The sequence below is a fragment of the Bombus huntii genome, chromosome 2, assembly GCF_024542735.1.
Source record: "Bombus huntii isolate Logan2020A chromosome 2, iyBomHunt1.1, whole genome shotgun sequence".
Classification (NCBI taxonomy): Eukaryota; Metazoa; Arthropoda; class Insecta; order Hymenoptera; family Apidae; genus Bombus; species Bombus huntii.
This window is the reverse complement of record NC_066239.1, coordinates 8283114-8305312: the sequence shown is the minus strand read 5'-3', so window position 1 is coordinate 8305312 and position 22199 is coordinate 8283114. Positions and strand designations below refer to the sequence as shown.

General features: G+C 42.6%; 1 protein-coding gene and 1 pseudogene across 1 annotated transcript in view; one reads left to right on the top strand and one right to left on the bottom strand.

The window, feature by feature from the left end:
- LOC126878361 (RNA-binding protein MEX3B) overlaps positions 1-21216 on the top strand; it is a 59875-nt gene extending 38659 nt beyond the window's left edge. Inside the window, exon 2 of the mRNA XM_050641125.1 lies at positions 18761-21216. Within this exon, the coding sequence (XP_050497082.1) occupies positions 18761-19737 (977 nt within the window). The 3' untranslated portion in view covers positions 19738-21216. The remainder of the gene's footprint in view (positions 1-18760) is intronic.
- Positions 6040-10155, bottom strand: LOC126878386 (uncharacterized; annotated as a pseudogene).
- Positions 21217-22199: the final 983 nt, after the last annotated feature.

The following is a 22199-nucleotide window of genomic DNA, read 5'->3' as shown; positions in this document are numbered from 1 at the left end:
TTGACGCGTTCTGCTCGGTAACGACGTTCCAGTTTTCGTAACGAGGGCCGGCATGTAAAGCACACTGTGCATCGTTTCCAGTGAAAATCTTCATTATCGTGGCCGTAAACTTCGACAGCAGGTGCAGATCCGGTCGATTTCGTCCGATTCTCAACTTTCGAAGTCGAGCAACAGCCCACAAGTATCCATCTTCTTGCTTGTACACGCTCGGCCAGATCAAACGTTCATTTTAAGCATCGTTCAGAAGATTACTCGAGCTACCTTCAAATTCAGTAATTTCAATTCGAGACACTCGAATTCGGTAATTTGAATCTAGGACACTTGATTTTGCCTTCAAGTTCGTGTTCACAATTGAATCGAGCCATTTAATTCAAGTAGATATCATCTAATGGAGGCTGGATATCTAAAACGACGTGTATACCGGAAGTCTACTTGGCGTAGGGAATCAATATCAGTAAGCAGGAAATAACATTGATGATAGATATATATAGTACGATACATTGATATCTAGTAGTAGTATCCTGTAGATAACATTGTTATCTAGTTCTAATTTCTGTTTCTTTTAAAGCATGGAAAGAAGAATTCTCAATCTTATTTGAAAGGATATTTCAATTCAACTAAATTAATAGGCTCTGAATTATGAGATAAATATTCTGAATTATTTGAATTCAAGATGTATATTTAAAATCAGCTAATTTGATTAATTAATACACTGAATGGATAGAATATATATATGGAAATGTAAATTTAGAATATAAATTAATATAATTAAAGAATATAGAGGCTTGCTTTACCTTCCGGATATAATATTATAACAAGTATCCTCCATTTTGAATATTTTCTACATTTTTGCATATTATGTAAAATACGCTCTGTACAAGTTTTGCACATTTGCATTTCCCATAAATACATAGATAAATATCCACAGCCTAGTAATGTGAATGACCGTAGAAACTCGAAAGAGTATTTCAAGTCAAGTAAATAATATGTCTGCACTGATAAAATTTCAAGTTGTTTCAACTAATATGAACGGGGTTATGCCTAGTCGTTTTTTTGTAGCTATATATCCATCTGATCTCAACACTGTATTTAGTTTCATTAATTTTAATATGTAAAATGTGTACGTTCTTCGTTAAAAAAAATTTAATTTAATACAAATATATCAATACGTACAAACACATGAAGAATAATCACGGAGATATACAACTGCATCGAAATTCTAAAGAGTCAGAATTTTACTCATTCTGTATAAATCTGTCGCGATAAAACGTCGAATGTGAAACGGACCGCAAAGACTTAACATTTAACATTCATCAACCAGTTCACATAAACCTGAATGAACAACGAACGTTATCTGCGTCGTTAACGCTAACCGACGACGTGACCGTAGTATGTCAGTATAGCTTACGATTTCCCATTGTGAATTCGCTGAAGATCCACGAACTTCGTACCACCGGGTGTGTGTTCCTTCATTTTCTCCCTTCTACTCGTCCCGTTTGTTTCGCGTTCCCTCCTCATCATTTCTACTCCCCATGTCTTGCTCCCTTCATTACATGCCACTGATAACCGCTATCATGCACACCTTATTCTACGCCGTCTTATACCGAGTGGTCTTTCAAGTAATAAGTGACATGGCGCGAACGAAACACGGCCTTGTCGATCTCCGTCCTTCCTTGCTTCAATTTTTTTGGTCGCGATAAAAATAAAGGAAAAAAGGGAAAAAAGTATTTCGTGTTACATAATTATACCCATGACCTTATTCCGCAAATAAAGAGCAAACTGCTACCTGGCGAAGATGGAAATCTCGTTTACGTGGGTTACTGTTTCCTTTTAGTCACAGAGCAGGTTTCGAAATATCCTGCTATTGAATTTGGAATATATCTTGACACATTGATAGTCTGATTGAGGGATCCAGACGAAACATTTGATACAAATGGCCGTGAAAAAATTGTGAAAATCGAGTTTTCGTAGAAAGTCCCTGTGCTTTTAATAATTTCACGTTAGAGTTATCGACGATTAAACTATAATATGACACTTGTATTAAAGAAATGGAAATGGAAGCTTTGTGAAAAAATACATAATGTAACGAGGAAAACTAGCTTCTATTTATATATTTTAGGAAGAATTATTAGTCTCCAGTGATGCACCAAAGCTGTAAAATCTCTCTGAACAATTACGAATTCACCATTCTCACCACTGTGCTAGTTCAGGTGTTAAATTAAAACACGTTACACAGTATCGTTCCTAACGTGTATTTTATTTCTGGAAAAAATACGCCTGCACTAATTTTATACCACCGAGCCTCTTCATCAGCAGTTTCACTTGAATCTTTGATGCACAAACGCCTCTGAAACATTTGCTATTCTCTTGGCGTGACAAATAATATCAATTTGACACGGACGATTAAATCGTTCCGATGCGTAGTCGTAGCTGATTACCGATTCCGCGGCGTACTTACAGCTTAGGGGTGCTTTCCAAGTAAAATAAGACGCGTATCTTGTTCTACATCATTGGGTCACGAGCATCGTCGTCGAATTCCGAGAATCGGATTTGCGAAGCGTGATTTTTGCAAGATCGCTAGCGAAGTAGGCGAATTCAATAGCGATCCGGATCTTCGATCGCAGAAATCTCGTGGCTGACGCGTGCGTTGCGGCTTTCGTAATCATTGCGCGGTGTATGCATTATTTATATGCTGAATTTCACGATAGAGGCTGTCCTTTCGAAAGATGTTAGACTCGTGCAACGCACAGACTCCATAAGTTCCTCAAGAAACTTCTTCGCCTTCTGTGACTTTTTGTCCAAGTATTTCATCATAAAAATGTGCTGGAAAATGTGTTTGCCTGTTTCGACATATATACTTGATATATCATGAAAATTCATTGATTTTACAATTTTACGTACAGATAAATAGGAGTTGAGAATTTAAATATATGAATTGAATCTGCAGTGATGCCATTAATCAGGGAATAATTAAAATTTCATTTCAATAAACGGTGTTCCAATGTAGTCTTATTTAATTGCTTTTCTTATTGTTTTATTGTTTCCTGGATTCGTCTTACAATCTTAGAGTTGTTAGTCTTTGATTGACACATACCCTATAGTGAATCTTTGTTAGTGTATTTCTATTAACGTTGAATATATATATTTCAGAGCAGCAATTATTAGAAATTTTCGTTCATCGATCATATACGTCTATTGCGTATGTTACTAATGTACGTAATTATCACCGCTTACTAATGATGTATGTAACGATTTACGTGAACCTATCAACAAGAACTAGTTTCATTAGTCGTTCCATTAACACTACTATTCCAATTACACAGCTGATCGGAAGTATCTCGATTAAGCTATTTAACATTATCCTAGAGGATTCGATCATTGATAATTAACTACATTTACCATTAATCGATATCCAATCTTATGGAATTTTCTCGCGAATCTGCATTAATAACAGAGATTTCTAGCATCGATCGAAAACTTCAAATACTCTAAAGGAATTTCAATACTTCTGTGAGACACATAACTACATACATATTTCATACTTGCAGTATGGGTAGCCTATGGAAAAATGTTGCAAAGACACGTTATCGATGGTGTTGCCCAGTTTGTAAAAGAGCAAGAGGCAAAACTCGACGCGACGCTAACGAGGGGATAAAAATGCGGCAACGAATTCGCCGTTAGTTACCGAACGACCCTCGTATTTTACTGTCCACCCTTCATCGATACAAATTATCTTTGGCGCATACCCTCCCCCAGATTTATTAGCGCAATGTTTCGACGGCATAAATAACGAGCGCAGCAGCGGCTGAGAGAGACGCGAAAGTAATTAGTTATACCCATCGGTGGTTAAAGGGTCGAAACAGGAAATGCTAGTCGCGCGCGCGAGCCCTAACATCACAACTCAGAGGCGCCCCCTGGCTTGGATTTTTTCACACGATTATTTATGCGCCGAGTCGACTCGACTAACAGAGTCGGCTTACAAGAGTCGAGCCGAGAGACAAGACGAGTCGCGCTGAGTCAACCGTGTCGTGACGAACAACGTCTACCCGGTTTGTGCGTTTCTTCTTCTCTTCGTCATCTCCGTTTTCACACGTGCCCTCGCCAGACGCGACTGGTCGATTGTCCCTCGTGTAGCGAATGGAAGGAATGTCGCGGTACGAGGCTTCACGAGACTCACTTTCAACGTCGACGCTCTGCAGAGCAACTCTCGATCCAACCGAACCACACAGAAAGCGCCCATCCGATTCGAACGAGACAAAGAAGATACGTATTTTTTGACTGAAATTCGAAATACATATTTGCGGTGGATCGCGGTTCGCAGTCGCTGTTACCTGGCTTTCAACGCGAAGTAAATGACAGAGGCGAGGTTCCAGAATGCATACGAACATTGTAGTAAATTACAGGCGTCCTGTCACGGAGAATCGTCAGCACGCCGATTCGCAGGAATTTCGTTGCTGCGAATGGAGGCCTCCCGCGTCTCCGGAGATCTTGTGGAAATTAATTTTCGCTGGGTGGAGTATTTTTGCCAGCGGCGGAGGGAAAGTTGAGCCACGTTTATACATCGAGTAACTTTTGTTCGTGTCCTATAAATTTCTATATACCGTTGCATAGGCGTGTCTAGCGTGGTAGGTCATTCTATACGGCGTGTACACAGTGTACACGTTATAACGCATTGACCGGTATAACGTCAGCACGGTGTAAAAGTTTATGCGAGTTTCGTTTACGATGAACCGAGTAATCGAAATGGGAATTCATAGGGGGCAGATACGTTGGCGGGCATCAGCCGCTGGTGGTAGCCTTGCAAAACCAGCGATTAATCCGTCGTTGGCGGAATAACCGCGACTCGTAAATTCTCGCGGCACTTTTTGTCGTGGTTCAACGTAAACTTAGCGTATACAAATTACGCGGAGCTCCTCACGGTTTTTGCGTCTGCTCGCCTCTCAGGAAATCGCGTGCGTACGTTTTACGTGCACCGTATACCGCCTGGACTTCCCTTCGTTCAGGTTACGCGCAGTTTCTCTAGCCGAAGCATGCGATCAGAGAACGCATCTAAAGTTCTCGATGCCTCTTCGCTCCTGCTCGTGAGTAATTTCTGCTTTGAAAGAGCCAGGTAACTCGACGAGCGAGAACGTGCCCGTTTTCTTGCTTCGTGGTTAAACTGCACTCGCGCTCACGCGTACGATCCGTGGAATTGTCATGGCCGATCGTGGTCGATTTATATCCGTAATTTCTATGTTTGTCGATCGCGTATAAGTCGCGCGCGCTTTTTGCCGGCGACGTATACACGCGGCGCGCATATTAACGCGTTGCCTGAACGCATTCGCCGTGTTACGTGCGCGCTCCCGCGCTTCTTGTACGCTACAAATGCCGCTTGACTTCGGTGAACAGGGAAACTAGTCCATCAAATGTTGGTTACTATCATCTCCGTGGATCGTTTGTCGAAAGTTGCGTTGATGGTCAGATGATAGGAAATCGATTGTTGAAACCAATTAAACCGCGGATGTTTATGCGTTTATAAGAAATTTTAAGGTGCAAAAATTTGCAGAATGTATGTATTGTGAAAACACATATATTATCGTATTTATTTATTTCAGTCTGATAGCACAAAAATTGGATTTGGTTTTCTACGATTTACAAATATAAAAAAAGATTAAAACTAACGTACAGATAACCACAGTAGCATAAAATTATATCAATTCATTACTTTACCACTACGTAAATATTCTACCCATCACACTTTATTTATTCCTACATTTACTTCTACATTTGCTCCATCATTCGTTGCTTATCTATTTCTTATCTTTATTTGTATTTTATTTCCCAATAATTACACTTTTCTTCGTCCTTGTCTTCTGCTTCTACTCCCCTCTCTTTGTTTTATATGGAAAACTATATAAATTAATTCAAGTAAAGTGTACATTATAATATCTACTAGGTAAAAGGAACTTCTCGTTAGGTTTCATCTTTTTGATCATTTTGAATAAAGATACTGTTCCCTTGTAAAGAAATAGAAAATAAATACGTGGTATCTTCGTAAGTTACTAGCAATCAGGTGCAAATTTCAGTTATTTTAAAAACAATCTTAAATTTATTTAAAGGAAGTGATCGCGATACAGGTAGTGCCTTGAATCAAGCAGACATTAACATTCAGTGAATCATTCGTTTCTAGATGTTACTCAGTATTGTTAAAATGCACTCTTTATTACTTAGATTCATGGAAGATTGACACAATAAAGCGTGCATTATGAAAGCCATCCATGGAGTCTGCTGAAATAATTTGAAAGTCATCCATTCAGATTACTTTGTGACTCGATGTCAATCAGGTATCCAATATCTTAAAAGCTCTAACGTGTTATGTAAGTTAGATATTCAGTATAATATACTAGCTATTCTGCGTTAAATATACATTGATCCATGACGTTCTTAGCTGCTTACTCCTTCCTGACAGCATACTCGATTGAAAAGGTACCCTTTTGATTGTCTTTATGTAAACACAGGAACATTATGCCTTTAGAATCATTACTCTTTACCGTATATTTTCACAAGCGTTCGCACACACAATATTTCCAACAAAAGTTCAATCATTCACCTATTCAGTAGGTTTAGCACTCTTATTGGCAAATATTATTCAGATCACGTATTCTCCATCAATCTTTATAGAAATACTCGTTCATTTCCCAAAGTATCAGACTCCCTGAGGCTTCCCTTTCCCAGGAGGTTGAATATCTCTTCAGCGAACCCTATATGTACTCATCATCCCAGACTTGGCACACAAAAATTACTCAAAATAGGATCCAGCAACGAAGCAAGGAAAAAAAAACAAAATAGTAAAATGCGTTGCATAGAAAATATTACCCCAGATTTAGGTATATAAAAATTACTCAGAATAGGTTCCAGTAACAAAACAAGGAAAAAACAAAATGCGTCGCATAGAAGATATTACCCTAGATTTAGATACATAAATATTACAAAACACGGAAAGAAACAAAGTAATAGAACGTGTCACGTAGAAAATATTCACCGCTGTAAATTCAAATACGTAAAAACTTCTCAGAAGAAACGAAATAGTAGAACGCGCCACGTAGAAAAGGCGTCTTGTTTCGAGTTTTTGATGAGAACCTCGCGTCCCAGCGTCGAATTTCATCGACTTTTCGAGGTTTCCGAACCTTGAGACAGCCCCAACGAAATAGGGGAACGTTGTCAGGTCGATGGGAATGAGATATCGCATAAAGCCCCGAGACGAAGTGGAAGGACGAGGAAACTCCGCGAAATAGGGCGAAGAACAAAGCAGGAGAAAAAGGATCGCGTGGGGTTGGCTAACGTTTAAGCCGGAGGAGCGGGTAACTGGTCGTGTCTCGTGCCATTTTATTTGCTCCCTCGGGAACGAATCTCATCTGTAGAGAGAAAATGGTGAGAGAGAGAGAGAGAGAGAGAGAGAGAAGAGAGACCAGTCTTTGATCGATACACGTTCGAACCACAGTTCTCACCCCCCCTTCGACGTGCTTTTTTGCATTCGAAGTGGCCTACAGCTGGAGGCACAGCTGATGGGGCATACCCCTGGCACGAGGGGTAGCGCACTTTTCCTACCCTTCTTCCAGGTCAGGGGACAGTTTCGTTGACGTTCGGTTGTAATCGATTTATCCCCGGCTTTGCCATCCTAGCTTAACGTTCTACATGCTGCACGGAAAATATTGCTGGAGCACATATGTAGCGACAAACAAAGAGTTGCTCTGCACCATTTCATGCTATTGTCGACTTTTGGGACCTTCGATGACGGAAGAAAGACGGAATATTCTCCGAAAATGAAAAATACTAGTTTGTTATTTTGAAAAAAAAAAAAGAAAAAAAGAAAAAGAAAGAAATTCACGTTATATTTCAAGAGGACTGGTCGAGCAACTATCGAAAGTAGCTAAATCATTCAAACACGAGACGCTTGTACTTGCCGGCCAATAAATACTTGTCGACAAGGTAAACATACGTATACAATGCTAGGCGCCTGGTTTCATATTTCAATGAAAAGGTTTACAAGACAATCCACTCAACGGGCAGCGCCGTCCCGATCGTCCCTCCACCTCGAAACAAAAGTATCGAACCGCTTCTATGTATTTGCTGGGTTTATGTTTATATTCTTGACGAACGACGAAAGACTCGCTGATATTCCCAAGAGAGGAATACGTTTGCACGTATTGTCGCAAAAGCGTGGAGGAGAAAATCTAATATGGCCGATAGGCGCTATGGTGTGCTACCTGTTTTCTGACAGAGAGAAGACAGTGGGAGAGGGAGAAACAGAGATGGAGAAGCACATGTCTCCGGTCGTCCGGTCGGCAAAGGTTTGAGGTAGGTCGATCGACGAATGACTCACCCTTCGGTTTCTCTCGAGAACGATCGGGAGAGCCACTCGTTGGGCGGAGTGGCTTCCACGGTGGGCAGCACGTCCCATTATATCCGCCGTGGCTCATTAATATCGTGACATCCAATATCGTGTAATTATAACTGAACCATGCTGTCCGCATAAGTCCCGTGGCGAATACGGCCCCCCCCTCACGAACCACAATAATGAATCATCGGCCACGAGTTAAGCGTGGCTCGTTATTTTGCAACTTTCTTCCATATTGGTTTCAACTTTAACTGCGCCCAGCGTAAGATAATTGGCCGCCGGCGGTGGTATATCGTAGTCGAGAAAACTGATCTAACCGTGAATGGAGGACAGGAGACAACCGTGTCCCGTAAACTTCGCGATATTCGAGACACGATTTAAGTCGTTTGCTATCGTTCCCCCGTTCGATATATCGTTGCTCTTTGGTGGCGATGAAAATCGATATTTACCAAGGAGCGGGATGGTGATTGCGAAGACGTCTTCCGTTTCGATGAACGGATAAGATACATTAAATAGTAATCGGAACCTATTTTGACGAGTAGGAGGTGTACTCGAGGTTGAGAAATCGATAGAATCTAAATTCCTACTTGTTGGACGGTAATATAACGACAGATAAAAGGAGAAAATAAGGGGCAGAGATAATAGCTCGATTCCCCTAAGTACTTTTTACTGGAACGTTGTTTCCATATCGTGTTTGCACGAGCACCCGTGCGCATCCGCGAGTCCCTCGGCCTGCGAGTAAGTACCGCGTCCTTCGTTGCAGCGTGACCAAGCTGGCCATTTCCTCCGCGCCCTTTCCGACGACACGTAACACGTTCCCGCGGTAGAAAATCAACGGTCTTTCGTAATCTGATTTTTCTATCGCGAGACCCCGAGACGGCACACAATGTGTATCCTTTCTTATGTGTGAGTACGTGTATAGTAGCGTGTATGTGTCTAGAACGTTCTCTATGGAACACGAAACACACACTGGTACAGTCGTCGCGTATCGGGCCGGATAGCGGACGTATCGGATAGAGAAAGAGAGAGTGAGAAAGAGCGAGAGGGGTCGGCGAGATAGGCATAGCGTGCGCGGTTGGAAAGAAAGGGAGAAGAAAGAAAGGCTGGTCACGGGACAGACAGAGAAAGATAGGAGAAGAAAGAGTAGGAGGAGAATGAACGCAGTTGGGCGGCCGTGTCAGTGGAGTTCAATCTTAATATAGTGTGACCCCCACTGCCATTCGAGACACTGTCGGATGCAACTGCAGTTGCAGCGGCTGCGCGAGGGAAAGGGAAAAAAGACGCGGTGCCCGACAGACGAAGAAAGAAGGAAACGTGGCAGAAGGAGACATTGGCGGTGGGAGGGTAGAAGAGAGAACGCGAGAAAGAGAGGCCACAGTGAACGGGTGCGTGCATTGCACCTTATCCCCCTGTCCGGCGAGTGTGCCTCGCTCGGTTATTTCAGAGACATCGGCCCCGAGAGAGTCGCGAGCGAGACACGTATATATATACACATACATGTATGTATCTATATGTACACGTGGATACCGCTTGTATGTATATATATGTAGATGCATCTACAGATCGTGTATAGACACGACCGTGCACACGCGCGAGAAAGAGAGCTACGCATAACGAAACGATGCGTGCACACGCACGGGATTGTTCAGACGAGTGTCATCGATCTATTTCAAGAAGAGGCTGGAATTTCTGGCCTTCGAAAGGGGTCAGAGGGGGTGATGAAGGGAAACGTGTATGTAAAGAGGGAAGTCGAGAAAGGAAGAGAGGGGAAAGGGAAATAGAAGCAAGAATGTACATAAGTACGCACCTGCGCAATGCATCCGTTCAACTCGGTGGTCGGCGCACGAATGACCACTCGTTTGTACATTCGTACCTAAACTCAGCCAGCTATGCTCACGTTCAAAGGACGTCTACGATTGGCGCTGAGTCCGACCAATCAGTGACTAGTTTTCCTGGAAGCTAGTGGATATCACCATGACCGTGCGTCGGACGTGGTGCACGTTGATCACGTTGTGGCTACTTGTTCCACGAGTTTGAAATTTTTCTACTTCAATTGCACTTACGTATAATCAAATCTCTTTAGTAGCTAATTCATTAAGCTATTCTGCGATAGCACAGTCTATTTAGAGTTCGTATTTTTCTACGAACTCCATGATTAATGTTCCATAAAAAGGAGAAAGATTGAAGGAAATAAATGGAAGCCAGCCATGCGATCGACGTGCCGTTGCTCGTTTTTAGCCTAGTCTCCGTCACGAGCAACCAACACTCGTGACTCGCGAGTTTATCGGCGTTATTGGAGTTTCCTCGGATGTTCCAGCGACTTGGCCAGCATGTTGGGAGGAAGGGGGAAACCGAGAGGCGACGTGACGAGGAAGGGACGATATGGCGCGGAAAGGGAGGAGAGAATAAAGTGGTTGAGGATCGGGCGAGGTAGTGGGGCGAGCGGTGGTACTCGGCCGTTGCATTGTGGGGGTGTTGGCCTTCAACTTGACGGCGCAGTTTCACTGACCTGCCTGAGAAACTCGTGATATCCACGCGGCTCGTGCCCCACGAGCAGACGTACCGACGCACGAATGTCCAGAGACGCCAAAGGGTACCGCTACTTTAAGGGCCCACGGTCCTAAATAAACTTACTACGCCATGTAGCGACCGGAGCGCCTTGTATCTGAACATCGTTTCACATTCGTTTTGTGTTATAAACGTGGCAAACGTAGTTTTTTCTAGTCATTGGAATGCATATTTTCCGGTTTGGGACCGGGTCGTTGATACTTATGTCGAACAGGTTTGGAAAATTATTGGATGTCTTATTTACGGCTCATAAATAGCGCACTTGAAATAACGTTATTTAGCAGTGATTTTTACTGTACGAAAGTATCAGGTAGAATATTTTATATGGTATTGTTAAACGTTCTTAGGTATCGGAAATTTGGCAACAAGACTCTAAAGTTTTTTACTGACAGAACCGTGGGTTTTTCGAGTTTATGCGTTTCAATAAAATATTTAGAGAGGAAAACAAAACGAGGGGTAAGCAAGGATATTGAAACAACCATAGTTATATTAAAAATATCTCTTATAATTATAGTAACTGTGAGTGGACTAAACTAGCGAGTTTAATCAACTGTACAAAAATACAATGAGAATAAACTTAAGAACTTGGAAAGAGATATGTTATAGTCATGGTTGAGATTGATATTAGATTTAAAATGGCATCAGCGATACTTTCGTTCGCTGACATTCATGGTTGGCTAAATCAGTAAAACGAGAGGTAAACGAACGATTCCGATCCTTAGCGGTCTTTTTCGGGTCGACTACATCGATACCGCCCACGGTCGTCGGCCAGTCGTCGAGGAAACGACGAGTATCTCTCAGGCAAGGCATTTGGTGGCTGTAATTAAAGCAAAAGACCAGCTGATGGCCCTCCGAGTTTCTGACCCTCTTACACGACCTTTTTCCCTCCTCCTTCCTACGCTTGAAAATGTACTACCTTGTGCGTTTCTAAGAAGTATGGTAGCTACAGAATTTTTGTATCTCAACCGGAGAAGTATCCTTTTTTGGAACCTTATTCTCGGAACATCGTCAGTAGGCTCATACGTAGGAATTTGAGGGAAATGCAAGGGATGGAGAAGCATACAAAGTGGAGAATGTCAGGAACAGCTTCGCGAACGATCGGAATTTTGATATCGATCAATTGTAGACGCGTAATCGATGCTCTATATAATGGCCGATGGAAACGTGGTCGGATCAAAGTAACGAGCTTGGCAAGTTTAGCGTGTAGATATCGCAGATCTGTCGATAACGCCGACCAATGTGTGCGAACTGTACACTATGACCGCTAGTTTCTAAGACGCGTATATAATCCAGCTGCCGGCTATAGAAGCGTGTAACTATTGATCCAGCGGCCTCTGGAAAGAGAGCCGCTGCTACTAGCGGCTGCTGCAGATTTCAGCAACGTCATTCGAGGGAGAGTGACGTATCGTGGGAATAGAAGGTCCAAACTGCACTCTCGAGAGGGCTTTGCTCGGTATTGTACTCGACCGGAGAACAGACCACGTGCTTCACGTGCATCGGTTACGTGAATGGCACCTTGAATGAATAAGAAAGAAATCAACGGAATAGCGAATCTTGTTTTGCGACATCACAACGAGATGCCATAGACATACGGCCGAAGTGACGTGTACCTTTATTACGATTTTTATGCGTATTATATACATACATTTTCTAGAACGATTGGTTCTCGATCCTTTCAACCAGATCAACGTTGCGTTGCTGTTATAGTAGTATCATGACGAACGTGTAACCAGATCGACTAAATCATTCGTACGATCGGAAAGCTTCGGGTCGTAGCGTGTATCCGGACGATCGTCGATTCGAATCACGAGCATAATTCATCTCGAGACCGAAGTCGAACATTCTGCCGAACCTATTACTCCCTTTTCGTCCTTTACGATTTCGCGGTGCGTGCAAAAAGATGCGAAAGAAAAAGGAGAAGAAGAATTCGAAGACGAAGAAAGGACGAAGGATCGGGTCGAGCTGCTCAGGTCCCGGTCGATCCTCTCTTTCGTCCCTTTTGGTCCCTTCGATAGAGGCAGACAAAGGCAAAAGGCGCCTTGCGTTCTCTTCGATGCAGTCTCTTTCACTCCTCTTTCTCTTCCACTCACTTTTCTCTTCGTCTCACCTCACCTTGGCCGCGGCCCTTCAACTGTCTGCGACCCACGCCCCACCTTCTCTTCCTCCATCCGAACTACCACTACTACAATCATCGGTACCACCATCGAGTTAGCAGCCACCTTCTTCGACCACGAGGAGCAACCTTCTACTTCTTCGTCGTCGTCGTCGTAGTCGACGATATTGCCTTCTTCTTTAACAGCGTGTCTTCGTTCGTCCTCTTTTCTGCCTCTTCTTTCTTTCCATTTCTCATTTCCTCCCGGCTGTTCTTCGGATGCATGTGCTCGTGAATGCCACTCCTATCGGTGTGCTTATACCGATCCTCGTCCACCTGCCTTCTCAGAGTTATTTAGCCAACCGAACCGCCCTAATTCGCTGTAGGCGAATTTCCGGAACGGGGGAGAAGCTTGGATAAACGGAAACTCGACGGCCTATCCGTCGTTTATATGCCGTTTCGCGATGAAAGACGATCATCGATCGCGGTTACCTCTGATTCCAAGCGTCAGTTTATGATTTTCGTTACTATTTCTTTTTAGAAGCGTTAAGCTTGTACACCATCGATAAACCGCGGATTTCGATTATATTTTTATGAATACAGCTAAAAAAAGTGGAGCCTAAATAGGAATTTGCTTCACTTGCAAAATATTATCGTCTAGTTTCGATACTTTATGTATCTCTGAATGTTATATTTATATCTTATCTATATATATATATGTCTTATAAATATTTCTATACTTATCTGCATTGTGTGAACTTGCGCACGTTCAAATTTCCTATAAATGCATGGAAGTACAAACTCTAGTCAGGAGTTACCCTTCGAACTTTCCGTTACCTTTCGAAATTGCAGAGATTTAATGTCGAAGAATCTCAAGTGTATTTGCGAGAGTTATATTTGTTGCTTATGCAATGGTAGTTAAGGAATTTCTAGTTAACGAAGGTCGACTATTTTTAGAGGTATTTATACGAAGCTCTCATTCTTCCATATCATGCTTGTAAATCGCAAAATTCACAGTGTCTGTAAACGATTTGAATTGTGCCAAGGGAGTTGAATATTGAAGTTTCACGTGCATAGTAGATAATGAATTTTACACAATTTTACAATGAAAAATATGAAAGTGTGTGGATATATGCTTGCACTCGATCGCATTATGCATTTAGTTGAACTTTATAATGCGCCGTTCCGAGACATGTTATTAACTCACTGGGACGAGCGTTCCTCTTTGACATTCCTGAATCCGTATACATTATTCAGTAGTTGGACAAATTATATTGCCTAGCTTATGGTCAATTAACGGTAACCGATAGGTTTATTACGCGATTCGCTGTCGTGTTTTATAGCATCTTGCGATTTGGTGCGTTCGAACACTTGCACGGTTTAAATCTATTATTAGTAATTGAATTTTAATTAAGGAAAACGTACAATTTTGGAACTTCGTCAAAAGATTAAAATGACGAGGAATATTCAATATTTGATTGGCATAGAGAATTTATTAATACTAAAATTATTATTAATGGGAATATTAAGAAGAAGCAAAATTCAACGGCGACGATTTAAAAAATTAGTCAAATCTGTCAAATTAAATTTCCATAAATATCTTTATAAACTACATTTATGGTATATTATATATATTAATTTAATTAAAATTTTTTATTTCTTAAATTCACATAGATATGGCTGTGTATATATATATATATATATATATATATATATATATATATATATATATATATATATATATTATCTACAAAGCATAGTCTATTTAATTAACAGTCTTATAATGGTTAGCGAAACAAATTCTTCGTTCAATCAAAATCCTATCAAGCGTTATTTTTATAAGTCTGATGAGGCACCGATACAGAACGGTTCTCCGCAGACTAGTCAGCCCTCTAATTTTTATTCCCCTCGATTTCTACGTCTTTCTTCTCGTCTACCCCACGGCCGGCCGGGAGGCATCTCGCCGTTGTATCCTTGGGCAAATTTATGCCTCTTCAGATTACGGATAATAATGGTTACCCTTGTGCCGTGGCCAGCTCGTCTTAACAATTTGCCAGCTAGAATTACGACCGACTTTCCCCCGCAGCGTTTTATCGCTACTACACGTTCTGGCCAGTGCACCTAGTCATTGGCATGCGATATCGCACGATTCCAACTTCGATTGTGAGAATTTTCATGAAAATTGCCCTCCATATACCTCCCTCCTCTTTTCCACCGTTTTTCAACTCAATAGTCACACGAGTGTTATCCGGTGTTCGCGTTTCAGCCTTTCAGAATACGAGTTCTCGATCGTAGAACATTCCGATTTAATCGAAGATCGTAACCTCGTTTAGCTACCAACAGAGGAATTGCATACTTTTGGCAAACGCACTGATCTCAAAATGAAATACGCGCTGGCGACGCTATATCGAATCCTTGAGCGAGAATTTATGGCGTTAACGAAGAAAGTGGGACGAATATATAGTCGGGTAATTTTTGGTCGCGGAAATTTCGAACGAAAGAACACAATTTTCGTTTGTCAGCTTCTCGTTCTTCAAACGGCAGACTAAATTGGTTTGGTAATGAGACGCGGGCAACGTTGTAATTTCCTCCCATTGGGCGCTACTTTTGCCCGTGTTTCTTCAAGGTCTCTTGAAAGTTCTGCGGCGTGTTAACGCGACGCATCCTTCGCGGTCCCGCGAGTTTATCGAAATCGGACCTGCATGCGCCGGGGAAGGGTTTCAAAGAACCACAAACCTTACAGTGGTGTGTCTCGTATATGGAGATTCAGCGGTTGAGAGAAAAACTGTGAAAGGGGTGGAGGAGCGGGAACGTGGGTAACCGTTGAATGAATATAATCGTCGAAGGTAAACCGGCTGGAAGGAAGAAACGAGACAGAAGAGAAGGTTGGGTACAATGGGTTCCGAAAATAAAGCGTGATCGATGAAACTGAAACAGGATTTACCCTAGCGATTCGAGGACATGCGTGGACGCGTTTCTCCTTACTTTCTTCAAATATTTTTGCGTTTAACCGTCACACACTTTTCACTTGGTGACTCAAGACTAGTGCGTGCATGTGCGCAAAATCTAAAATCGTTGGGAAAAGGACGCTTTGATTAACGAACGTGATCAATTCCTTGGTCGTCTATTATTACGCAGTTTCTATAGTACAATAATAGCGTTATGTCTGCGTGACTAACGACACTCACAGTAAAAATTCCGGCTGTATACTCGTTCCACCTTCTTTGTTAATCTCAATTTCGTTTTCCAACGAAAGAAGGATTTTTTATGTTTCAATCGATTAAACGAGTCATTTGTTGACGAAAATCCTCTAGGATTATTGCATTCAAAATTAACAGAAACAAATTAATGCCAGTTAGATCGGTTGCAATCTTTGCAAATATAGTTACGATGCGATTTATTTGTAACTTCTATACATAGATAAAAGAAATTATTACACCCGAGAGATTGGGAATCCTAGTAACGAATTAGGATAAGAAAATCTGTAGAATAAAATCGTAATTCTTAGGTTTCTAAAATCTAAGGAATTTTATAAAAAGTCGGTCGAGAACGAGCAAAATAAAGCTGAACATGAACGAAGAGAACACGGTACTTTTCCACGATAAATTTCCCGAATTTAGGAGAATACCGCGGATGAGAACGACCCTATCTCTGGTTATGGTCGCAATTACGCTCGCGCCCCCGAGACGACCTCGCGTCGCAACTTATGTCCCTTTCCTCTCGCGTTTAAACGCTTCGAACCGCGTCGTGGCGTGCAGTTAAGGCCATATCGATGTCAAGATTGTGCCGCAGCGGCCGTCCCTGAAGAGCCGTGGACGCCCGTGACATTGTCGCGTCGCGCAAGGACTGCGTAGTCAAGCAAGGGAACCGTCTAAACGATCCAAAGAACGTTTTCAGTCAGTGTTTTCTTTCCCTTTCTGGTACGTTACTCAATGGGCAAAAATGTCGTCCGATTTTGATCGAATAAATGGAGTTGCGTGTCGCTATCTGATGACCCTTTGGCTTTGTGGAAAGCTACGATCGATAGTCCGTTTCGTGATATTTATACGTGGCTCGTTCGGTCGATCATTTTGATTGACTTTCTTAGGATAATTATTATATAAGCCGCTTATTTGCTAAATCTGCGCAAAACGAAAAGTAGGAAAAATCGATGAAATTATATAACATAAGCATAGATCGCTTTGGCACTTCAATATCAGAATGGAAGTTATACGAAAAAAACATACGATCCACATAGAGAACCATCTTTTTGTCCATATATTTCGCAAGAAATCATTCGAATCTTCAAAAAAACATTGCTGTACGTCCACAAAATTTCTATTGTGAAAGTTACAAAATTGTATTACTCTGCCCAATGTACTAATTCCAGTTCACGGTATACGTATATAGTGTACCGTCCCAACAACCTATCCGGATTACACTCGAGCGTATTCGAATCTATCGCGTGTCCAATTTCCACCTGAAAGAATCCAACTTTCCTGTACGATTCAAGTTCAGAAACGTCGTGTGATTTACGATGGCGACCGTTCGATAAACGCAATTAAAATGCTCTCTAATGAACGTGGAATCGTTCGGATGGCGGAGAAACGGATAGGAAGGAGGCAAAGGTATGCGAAGCCGGGGGCGGGGAGCTCCGCGTGTGTCGCGCGTTCGTTGGTGCGCCGAAGGAGAGAGTGAACTGAATGAAAGGGAGGTTGGTGAAAGAGAGAGAAAGGGAGAGGAGGATGCGAAGACAGCGAAGGATAGCCGCGGGAAGGAGAAAGGTTGGACGCTGGGAAGGAGACGGAACGCAGAAGGTGGCCGAGCGCGAAAGAAGGAAAGGGAGAGGAGTGGTTCACCTGCATTGCTAGCATTGCGCCGGCTCAAGGCCAGAGAGTCTGCGAGACCGAGGACCAGACCGGGTCGGGACCTCCTTCCTTCCAGTTTCCTGCACCCTGCCCTCTCTCTGCCTCTCCGCCGTCGTTTTCTTCCTTCTCTCCACATGGCATCCCACCGCTCTCTTACAGCTTCTCCTTTTTCGTACCACGCGCAGCTCTCGCTATGCGTCTGTTGTTCTCCGCGTACAGACAATTGCGTCATGACAAAGAGTCTGCTCCTCCGACGGAGCACCGACACCGTCAACCACCTTCCGTAGAACTGCGATCAGTCGTAGGCTCGCGAGCTACGTGTACTTGGAAGGATGCAGTTTTTTCAGACTCTCGGTTGATTTGGCAGAGATGGGAGGAAGCGTGGGTCGTGAGGATAATTCGATGACTTGGTTGTTGGTACGAGCAAATTAAGATATATGTACTTGGGACGCACGTCTTGGCGAGGTGCAATTCCCTTGCTGATTAATGATTCTTCTGGTCATTTGTTTGATTTATATCGGCGTATAATTGCGTTTTATAGGTGGTTGTAGTTTTGTGAATGGAAAGGATTCATCTTAAGGATGGACTCGTAAGAATGACTTGCAGGATATGTAGATAAATCATACATATTTGTACTAATGCTATTTATCTTGAAGTGAGAAAAGACGATAGTCTTTAAATTTCGATATTCATAAGACTTGCTATATTCATATGATACGCGTATAAAATTAATTAAGAAAAGAGAAGGAGAGAAGGTCGATTACGTTTAGCATTTCGATATAATAGCGTTCTTAGAAAAACACGATGAAAACTTAATTTCGTGTGTTGGTTTCCAAGAAACTTGTAACTAAACGATCGTTTCTGGTTTGATTGCAGGTTGTAAAATCAAAGCACTGCGGGCGAAGACCAACACTTACATCAAGACCCCTGTGCGTGGCGAGGAGCCGGTGTTCGTGGTAACCGGACGTAAGGAGGATGTGGCGCGTGCAAAGCGCGAGATCCTGTCAGCCGCGGAGCATTTCTCTCAGATCCGCGCGTCGCGCAAGAGCTCGTTGGGCGCGTTGTTGGGCGCACCTCCTGGACCACCAGCGTCCGTACCAGGCCACGTGACGATTCAGGTACGAGTCCCGTACAGAGTAGTGGGCCTGGTGGTAGGACCGAAAGGCGCGACCATCAAGAGAATCCAGCATCAAACGCATACCTACATAGTAACGCCCAGTCGTGACAAGGAGCCTGTGTTCGAGGTGACCGGACTACCCGAAAGCGTGGAGGCTGCGAGACGCGAGATCGAGGCACACATAGCACTTAGAACCGGCACAGGAACGACCCTCGACGATTCGGAACTGCTAAGCGTGCTCTGTCGCGGTGGCTTGGGCTCGATCCTTGGTTGCCTCGATCCACCAGGCTCGAACGGTTCGAACGGATCAAGCGGAGCATTTTCCAGCAGCGGAAGTTGCAGCAGCTCGTCTAGTAGTTCCGGTGCACCTGGGTTAAACGATCTGGTGGCGATTTGGGGAGCCGGTATGGAAAGGGACGAAGGACTAGGCGAGTCGCCATCGTTCGAGTCCCAGACAGCGTCCGCCTCTTCGATTTGGTCGTTCCCGGGCGTTCCGTTGCCCTCGAGGCCATCACCGCCGGCGTCAGCGAGTCCGACGTCACCTACGGATTCACTGTTAGGCGGTGGACGACGAGAATGCGTGGTGTGCGGCGACAAGGAGGTCACCGCTGCTCTCGTACCATGCGGACACAATCATTTTTGCCTGGACTGCGGCAACCGGGTCTGCGAGAGTTCGGATCCTAGCTGCCCCATCTGCTCCAGGCCCGTCTTACAAGCGCTACGCATCTTCTCTTAAGCACCGATCAAAGCCAGCAGAGATCCTACAGACTCCTGGTACAGCGGCTGTAACACCGATTCTCACCATTAACAAACATCTGCTCTTCAATTTTTGGCGGCTCATCCAGGAACGACGGCGCTGGAGAACGCCCACCCCGAATTTTTCCGTATATTAAAAGCCTCGTGTTCCCCCGTTCGTTACGACTACGGCCGTGAGATTTCGCGTCGACAACGGGGGAGCGGACGCGCACAATGTCTCAATTCCACTGCTGCCAATAATCTCTTCTACGCGCCGGGAATGCCCTGATATAAATGCTAACTTGTCGCGTCGTTCCCGCCGACCGAATACAACGAAGTCAGCTTTTAAGTTCTACAAGAATATATAGAACGAGAGAGAGGGAGAGAAAGAGAGATTAAAAAGAAAGATAACATACTCGCTCATTCATTGTCATCGTTTTCATACTTTTACCCTCGGTATATAACGTAAAGTGTAGTAGATATCCTGGCTCGCAGGTTTATGCACAAGATCAACACGTCGAATGAATGGCGTCGGAGCTGACGCGTGATTGAGAGCAATGAGTGACACACTCGGTTCTCTGTGTTCGTATCATGGTGGACGTCACATGTTTCTGTTACGTGAAAGAAGGACGATTCGTTTGGCTTTGCCGCTTATGGGGTTGCCTTCGAACTATCGGGAAAAAGTTTGACGCGCACGGTTCGATACCTTCGTAGTAACGAGACTGTTGACCACCGAGATGTTACTTTGCTCGGATAAAATACGAATTAGTATTGAAGGTAGTGCGTTTCATATCGATTGCAATAACATTCCATTCGCTGATTGTATTCACGTCACGGTATATTCTCGTATTTTTCTACAAATTCTTTTCGAATCGAAGGCAGTCTAGATAATGGAATGGAACGAATTAATCGAATCAATCGAATCTCCATCGACAACATTTTAATTAGCGTAGACGTTATTTTTTTATATAATTGACAATCCACGAACGAGAGTCAGCACTCTTCAGTAATGCGTGCGAGAACGAAACATTCATAGTTTTTGAATATTTTTGTATGTTGTCCTTCTTTCACGTATCGATGCATGGAACGATTGAAACCGTAATTGCCATTGCGTTATTCTCCGCGAAACATTATAAAACACTATATCAAAGGTGCTTGCAAACACTGAGAAATAAAGTTTTTACGAATTCTATATTTTTATTTAGGAAGCGTACCAATCATCGTAAACGTCCTATTTATCGTTCTGAACGTTTTATGGAAATTACGAGTTTCGATTTCCATCAGCCATGATTTGGCTTTTGAATAGCTAAAAGCGCAGTTGCGGTGGTGTTCATTCGCTCTCTCGATCGCTACGCTCTTCGCGTCTTTTGCGATCACGTGATTGCTAGTTCAAAGATGGAGACGTAAGAACAGCTGATAATATAAAAACGAGATGATTTTGAAAAAAAAAAAAAAAAAAAAAAAAAAAAAAAGAAAGGAAGGTGCGTATGAAGATCCTTTATTATTATTCTCCCTTATAACTAAACGAACAGGCAATGTGAATCTCAAAGAACATGTTAAAAATGCTTTTGTATGTTTTGTAAAAGTTTCCATGACGAATCGAATATAATTTTGTCACGTGGTTGCAAGGTGTGTTTGATGGTAATCAATCAAACGGTTTAAATCGACGACAGTGTCAAAATGGAAAGGGATATAGAGGATGGTCGTGCATCTTTCGATAGTTCAGCTTTCGAAGTTTCTCTGCTAATAATTTATGGGATTAATCGAGCAATCGTAACAAATAGAATATCCTTGAAATATTTATTATCTCGTCACTCTTCCTATCTCATGACAAGTGAAAACTTTTCACGAAAGCGACTCTATCGGTAGATGTATCGACACACGATGGACTTTCGAGACCTGCGAGCTCGTCGTACATAATCGCAGCGAACGATCACCGAAAAAAAATTGCCCATATTTGACGTAACTTATAACCTAGTACACGCTCACTCATACCTATACATACACATTACACGTACACATATTACAGACATACAGCCGATCTCATCATTATATATAACAAGCACACGTCGCACTAAAGAAAGATTTAAAAAAAAAAAAGAATATACAGGGTGAGTGGTCACGTGTCCCTCGATTTGCCGCAAAATTACTTAGATGATAGTATTATTAAAAACGGCGTGCCCGTCTCACCCAGGTTCCTTCGCTACTAGAGTATTATATCTTACATTTATATAAGCGACATAGCAATTGAAATAATAATAATAATAATAATAATAATATATTATAAATATAAAAAAAACATAAATAAATATATTATATATAATATATATATATATACATATATATATATATGATGTCAGGAAAGAAAAGGCTGACAAGTAAGAAGGATAATATTTTATCGAGGAGATTTAGATTTTGTATTTTTCGCGCGTTTCGTCGACGGGACCTACGGGTGGTCGGGGA